Raw genomic sequence first — 7,570 nt, forward strand, 5'->3', positions numbered from 1 at the left:
TGCAGGGAGCTCTTGTGCCTAACGAGAAACGGGGCAGTTCTGCGTGGAGCAGAGTGTCTGGGGATTTTGCATCTGAAGCAGGGCAGTGGGCTTCATTAGACCCTCCCCTAACAGCCCGTCAGCCTGTGCCAGGGGATGATCCTGGTTCAGGAACTGGGCAGGAGATGTCTGGATGCTCCTCCTGGTTGCAGAGCAGGCTTGCTCCCACTGCTGCTCGACGAGGGAGATTATATCCACCTGAAAATAAATACAGATCATTCACTTGTCTCTGGAGGAAGATAATGTAAACTGTCTATTTTCTGTGATAAAGCAATGGAAATAGTTGGAATTTAAGATAATTGTCTTTATTGCTTTTTATAGCACCCTGTGAAGGCTGAAATCTAATTTGTTTTTCACTAACAGGGAGCTCCTGTTGATGACTCAGAAAAATCCATTTGCTTTATTGACAAACTTGTCTGTTTGGTTATCGGGGCAGTATTCTCCTTGCAGGAAAAGGGAAATACAGGTCGTAACACAATGGTGGGTTTTTAATATGGATTCAAAGTTTGATATCTATTGGTGAGAGGAAAAAAGAAAGTTGATCTAATCAGAGTGAAGTGATTCTGCTTTATTAAAGACAATTGTGAATTAGTTTATGCTTTAGTGGGTGTGCAGTAATGGTGCATGATGCTTTGTTTAAGCAACTTCAATACACTTGAAGCTTATTAACTGGAGCTTGCTTTTCCTGGGCACCTAATGCCCCTCGGCTGTTCCCGAGCCCAGGCTTTGGGGAAGGAGGTGGGAGGTGCGGTCGTGCCTCTTCCCTCCTGTGCCTGGGGCCCTGGGGAGCAGCATGTTCGGCTCGGTTTGGACGTGTTGCTTGCAAGTGGAGTTGCCCCTTTTTTAAACTTCTTCTTTGCCTGAATGTGAGAGACAGGCTCCCAGTTTTTAACAAACTCTTTGGGTCTCTGAAGATGCTGGGCACCCCTTGTGCGAACCAGTCGCTTGTCAGCACAGCCTGGTGTTGGGGCTTTGAGGGTCTTCTGCTGCTCTGGTACCATGGCTCTATGAAAAGCAGATGTCTGCTGCTCTCTCAGCTGGTGGTAAAGGGGGAGTGCTTTCTGCCTTCTCTGACCCTGTAGGATACGCACCTGAGAGCTGCTCAGAAGAAGAAACAGCATCCTCTGGACAGGCTTTCAGTATCACCCACCTCCCAAAATGTCCTCTGAATGTTTCAGGCAGGTGTTTGAGAGATGGTGGGTCTGCAGGCTGACTTCAGCAGAGATGCTTCTAAATTGTTCGTCTTTCTGGCTCACGCCCCAGAAGTCTGTAACTTAATGCTGTCACTTGGGATAATGCTACAGACCACTGAATCTCCTACAGCTTGAGTCCTAACAGGTTTTATCCAACAATGGAGAAGTAAGAAGCAATCTAGGGGTTAATTATATTTTTAGGGAGGAGGGAGAGAGCTCCACAAGAGTAGGCTTTGCATTGAAGCAGAAGTTTCTTTCTATCAAGTCTCTGTAGCCCTCCGCAAACACGCAATACAGCAAGGGGGAGAAAACATCACTTTCTGTAAACGTGAAGTGGTAGATCTGGGTGGGCAGAGCAGATCTCTTGTCTGTCTCTGAAGACCTGCTTGGTGTTTGCTCAGCTTTTTATTGGTTTCTTTTCAGGAATTGACTACAAAACCACTACTATCTTGTTGGACGGCAGAAGGGTCAAGCTGGAACTCTGGTGAGTGTTTCTGATCCACTTTGGCTGCGAGCGCAGGACCGGAGACAGGGGCGGTGGTGCTGCTAGTGGGGTGCTGTACCGAGCTGCGGAGAGTGCAGAGCATCCCAGGCATGCGGCAAGACTTGCTAGGTGTTCTTACCAGTGAGTTATTCTAGCAAACCAGACCTCTTTCTGTTAATCGGGTAGCACAAACAGCATGCTGTTCCTTGCTGGAATAGTCCGGTTTCAGTCTTTCTCCGTCATACCTGACCATGTTCCCATACAGCTCTCAATCACTGAGAGAACAATATTATTTGGAAGTAATACTGGATTTCCCTGAAAACGTAGGATGAGAAATACAGCCGAGAGAATAGGAAAGGAGAAAAAAAATGGGTGAAGCTCTTCGTCCCTGCAGAAGCTGGATATTTCTCAATGACTCGAGTAGAAAATTAAAACAAGAGCAGTGAACAGACCTCACAGTTAGTGTCAGAGTATGGTAAACCCCTGGAGAGCAGGACTTACTGGAGTGACCTGACACTGGGATGGAGATGGGAGAACGCTGCATGGGAGGGGTGACCCCTGCCTTATCTGTCAGCACTGGAGGGAGACCTGGAGTCCTTCTGGCCGAGCTTTGTCTGAGGTTTAACCTGCTGAGAAGCTGCCACAGAATCCTCTAGATGAAAGGGGAAGGATAGGTAGCCTGCCCCTATTCTGGGTTTCACCCAGATCTAGTAGGGAATTACACAGGCCCTAAAACATGAACTTAAATAGCCCTTTTACCAACGCTTGTATCAAGTAACAGGAATATTAGTAATCGGTGTGAATTGTTAAACAGGGATGAACGCCATGTTCTCAACCTCAGTGACTGACTCCAGCAGCCTATGGTTTCATGGTTTAATTATACCCCTGCTCTCTGAAGCTGAATGTCCTCACTTTTGTTACAAAAGAACAGAAGCAGCTAATTTATCTCTTCTAGCTTGTATGTTTATATGTGCTGCTTATATTCTTTTGTCTTGTAAGATGTCTGTTTTAACATTTCAGCCCCAAGTGTGTGGTTACTTACTGCTTCCCTCTTGAAACCCTCTTCTTTTTATACTGTAATTCTTGAGCTGGAGAACCAACACAGAACCTGAAAAGCTGGTAGCATTGGTTTATGATGCCTTAATGTAATCTTTTACCATTACTCTCCTCATACAACCCAATATTTGATTGTTGAGGGAGAAGGAGATCTAAGCACAGACTGTTAGATTGACATCCATGACCAATAATATGATCCTTGAAAGCTTTAGATCTGAAAGAGTGACTGTCCTGAACTTGAGGTCACTGCCTTTTTCATACAGCTGGTGCAAATCTGGGGCTGAGGGATTCATCAGGCTTCTCAGTGGTCATTAATGTGTCTTTTATCCTGGCCCAGTGAATAGATATGACAAACATCATAACGTGTCTCTGATTACCCTGACACATTTCAGTATATACTGTTAAATCAGTGTGCTGGGCTCTGGCTTACTGTCCCAGATGTTCCCACAGGCACTGAGAGGTGCTGGTCATCTAGTCAGACTTATTTACACCATGGCAGGAGTTGCAGTCAGGGCAAGTGATAATGACTGAATAGCCCCTTCTTGTCACAGTGGGCTAGAAATGCCGTTCCCTAGTCCTGTTCCTGAGCTCTCTGTAGGGTATGATCAATCAGGTCTGTCAGAGATCCGGGTATAAAGATACTTCCTTTCATTTTTGGTTAAAACCCTTTTGGAAAGATAAGTGACACTAGGCAGTGCAAGACAATTTCTCCTATCTTGAGTGGTTATGATCATTTTACAATAGGTCAGCTGTTCTCCATGACTAGGAGAGGTCTGCGGTCTCACTCTGACTTTGAACTCCGTGGACTGTAGGGAGCTAGAGAGAAGATCCTTTGCCCAAGGGAGTAAAATGACTTACATCCTCGTACATCGTAAGGTAGTGCTGAAGCTGAGTGGTTTTGGTTTGTACCTTCTCCGTGGCAAGTACGATGACAGCGAGGACCTCTGGAGTGTGTCTGACTGTAACCAAAGGTGGTGATGCACCCACCGATTCTTCCCAAAAAACGCCGTGCAGAGCAGTTTGGATAGCATGCATGTTCTAAAGATTTGACAAGATCAACAGTGATTTTTTTTTTTTTTTTTTTTTTTTTTTTTTAGGTCCAGTAGGAAATGTGCAGTGTGGGATTCGATTCTCCAAATTTCATTGCTGTAACTTTTCTTTGTTGCAGGGACACATCAGGGCAAGGAAGATTTTGCACCATTTTCAGATCCTACTCTAGAGGAGCCCAGGTAAGTGCTGCTCTCAGTGCTTCGATGGGGCACACTTGCTTTTCCTTTAGGCTGGAAAAAACTTTCATGCCGTGGTAAAGAGCTCTGAAGAGGAACACATCAAGTGTCAAAAGGATCTATGTAAATGCCAAGAGGCACTGCATGTTGTCTTGCTGCCTGGTATTCTGTTTTTATGAAATGGCGGGAGAGAGGAGAGTGAGTGACAGACTTTCCTAGACTGCTGCAGAAAAGGTCTGTTACAAACTATATTCGGTATTAGTTTCTAGAGAAGCGCTGAGAAGATGGGGTTGTAGAGGACAAGGCAATTCTACTCTAGATCTGCCTTAGCTTTAATGTGGGAGCTCGTACTTTCTGAGGTTTGTCAAATTTGTTTAAATATGACACTGGCTTTCCCAATGGAGTTCTTCCAGTCTGTGTTGCCTTCAAGTCACTTCCAAAAATAGGGTGGCTGCTTCTTGCGTGTTTGATGCAGGCTTGAAACTAGAGCAGGTCAATTGGATCGTATAGTACGTTCCTTAAAACATGAGACAAAGCGTTACTTTTCGAGTTTCTCCTTTGGGCCCTGCTCCAGAATAGGATCTAGATTCTGAACAGCAGAAAAATCTTGTGGTCCTCTGAAAAATTGCTGTTAGTTAACTGTGCTTTCTTACAGTTTTGTTGTCATCCTTTTAGTAATTTGACAGGATTCCTCCAGGATAGTCTTCCTAAGTTAAATGAACTACTGTGTTTTCCCTCTTGTTTCCAAATTGGAAAACTTTGGAGAAAATTCCTCCTCTCTTAGACACTAGGAGTCGGAAGCTATGTATCAACCTCCTGACTGTGCCAGTATCCTGGCAGCTTCCCAGCCTTTGGGAAACTTTGCCACTTTTGTTCAAGCTCTTGCCACTATTGCTCTTGGCTTTTTGCTCCTTGTAGCTGTAGACCTTTGCTTTGCTAACTGACAAAATCCATTATGTTCTCTTTCTCTAAGACTTCCTGCAAATTCACTTGTGCTGTAGACATGAGAGCACTTCGCCTGGGATGTGCTGTTGATATCTCCTCCGGTGTCTTGTTTATTCTTGTTTGTGCACATCTCTGCTGTTGTGGATGGCTTTGAGGCAGCTCCTTTGAAGCAGAGGCCAATTTCCTGGTGCTTGCAGAAGTGCAAGGCAAGGAGCGTTGGAGCGTGCCTTCTGCAGTGGAAGAGTACGGGATCGCCCGTTCACATGCTTGGTCCAATGTGTGAGTTTATCTTTAAGCTCCCCTCTGCCCTTATTACGTTTCAGAAAAATCTAGAGCTCCAATCCTAATATAACCTGTGGGCTTGAGACCATGTCACTTCCCTTACCAGTTATAAATAAACAGAATCAGTCAGTGTGGTTTTCTGATGACCACATAACTTAGCTTTGGTCAGTCTTTTTCTGAGACATGCTGTGTCAGATGCCCAAATCAAGCTGGGAATAGAAAGCAGCCGGCTTCCCAACTAGTGTGTCCAGAAATATCATTTGAGATCTTTTACCCCTTCTGCAGCATGACCTGCTTTTCCAAACTGCTGTACAGAAGACTTTCTCCCCTTCGTGTAGACTGTGAGCTCCTCAGAGCAAGTGCTGTGTCTCCACCGGGCTGTGCCCAGCAGAGCCTGCGACCACAATGCCAGAACTCATAGCTACTGCTGCCATACAGCGAACGGGGGCAGACGGGAAAGGTGAAATAAGTAGTGATGAGAATACTTGAATTGGATGGAGAGGCAGGGAGACATCTGTCAAGAAACTGCAGTGGAGCCGTAAGGCACTTGCACAGAGCATCCTTTGAGTTCCTGCAGCCTGTTCTCCCTAGACGCTACGTTTGACACTGGATGCTATAAGGTGTCGTGTATCTGGCTGACCTTAAGTTTGAAATCGAAGATTGCTTTTATCTTCCTTTCTCAAAATGAAGTTCTTGACCTTCTTTGCTGTGGAGGCAACATCTAGCCCTTCTGCTGTATTTATCAGTATTGCTTTAGGAACTCTCACCTGAACATCCACAAGGCTTGCCTCATCCATCTTAACTGCTCACCCCTCTCAAGGAGTCTGTCTGAGAGATGTTAGCAATAAACCTCATCAGCCAGGCAGAGGGACCTTTAATGTGAATGCTTTATTGCCGAATGCTGGGGTATGGAGCGAGCTTTTGCAGGAAGGTGTAGCTTACGCCTTTACCTCAAAGCCTGCATTCTGCTTGTGTGACAAATCCCTTTTCCAAAGTACTGTTGTGATGCCTCAGTCATGATCTGCCAAAATAGTCAACCTTTACCGTTAAAAACAACAAAACTGCCTTTAACAGCAAGCTTGCCCAGTAGTGAAATATCTCCACTGCCCTCTGAAAGTGTTCTTGAGATGAGCACAGTGAAAAGTGGGTGCCTCTTGAGGGCTGGTAGCTAGGGTCCTTGTACAGTCTTCTCCAGGTGGCTTGGAGTAAAACTTAGATTGGTTTCAGCATCAGGTGATTGGCTCCCGCGGAGTGATACAGCAATATTCCTGTATTAGCAGGAACACAGATACTGTCTTTCTTAAATAACTCGCCACATCTTTCAATGGAAGAGGAAAGTATCTTGATTTAAACTCTTAATGGTTAATCAAAGCAAGAGGACTGTTTGTTTTAAATAACAAATGCCTGTGTGACTGCAAGAATGGACTTCAACACCTCCAGTTATTTTCAGTATGCAGAAGCTAACTTCTTCTGGCATAGCCTTAGCATAAAGACAACTTAACTCAGTGTGATCTCAGGGGAGAAGAGGGAAAATGCTCCCAAGTTCTCTTATTTCTTCAAGATGTATTTAATGCTGCTTCAGCTGTCTGCTTTCCTCTCCACTGTCTTGGTATCATCATACTTCAAGACTTCTGCTGTAGGAAGCCTGGTGCAAATGCAGTTGGAGGCAAGAGAAACAGCTTTTTTTAACCTGACAAGCCAAAAGCTCAGGAAGAATAAATACAGCAGAGAAGAGAGATGCCAAGGTGGGGAAAGCTCTGTTTAAAGTGCAGGGTGATATTTGTGTACAAGAATGGCTTGGTATAAACTGGCCATGAGCACCTTCACACTGAAAATTAGCAGAAGGTTCTCACTGAGTAGAGGACTGAGATTCTGAACTGAGCTTCCTGTAAGAAGCACAGGGGGAGCTTGAAGAATGAGTTTCCAAAGAGGACTTTGACAGGTTAGCTGTGAGAGCAGGAGGCTGGCCTCACCAACCTGGGGGCCCTCACAGGGGTGACTGAGAACAGGGTGAGTCTTTCTGAATAGCCAGTGCTTAAGAGAATACTTGGTATGAAAAGTGCCTTCAAGGAAGGGACGCACACCTGACTTTCCCACACACACCTTATTGCTTCTCCAGTGTAGCGATAAGAATTGAAGTAAACCCTGGGGAGGTTGCAAAGTAGAAAAACAGTCTCCAAATAGGGAGCAGACCTTCTTGGGAGTTTTCCTTTCCCCCACAGCACAGCCTCATGCTTTGCTCAGTCTGGACTGCAGGCTAGTCCCTCCCCAGTGAGAGGACTCTTCTTGAGCACCTCGATGCCTTCCCCAATTTAGACTCCACACCACTTGCCTGGTACATAGCC

At 45.4% G+C, this 7,570-nt stretch overlaps 1 protein-coding gene across 1 annotated transcript in view; it reads left to right on the forward strand.

Moving 5' to 3' along the window:
* Positions 1–1,655: 1,655 nt before the first annotated feature.
* The window catches only part of RAB40C (RAB40C, member RAS oncogene family), a gene marked incomplete at its 5' end in the record, with an annotated part of 14,657 nt that continues 8,742 nt past the window's right edge, over positions 1,656–7,570 (forward strand). The window contains 2 exons of the mRNA XM_009581552.1: positions 1,656–1,716; positions 3,941–4,001. Coding sequence (XP_009579847.1) covers positions 1,656–1,716; positions 3,941–4,001 — 122 coding nt within the window. The remainder of the gene's footprint in view (positions 1,717–3,940; positions 4,002–7,570) is intronic.

The sequence above is a fragment of the Fulmarus glacialis genome, unplaced genomic scaffold (genome assembly GCF_000690835.1).
Source record: "Fulmarus glacialis isolate BGI_N327 unplaced genomic scaffold, ASM69083v1 scaffold2840, whole genome shotgun sequence".
Taxonomy (NCBI): Eukaryota; Metazoa; Chordata; class Aves; order Procellariiformes; family Procellariidae; genus Fulmarus; species Fulmarus glacialis.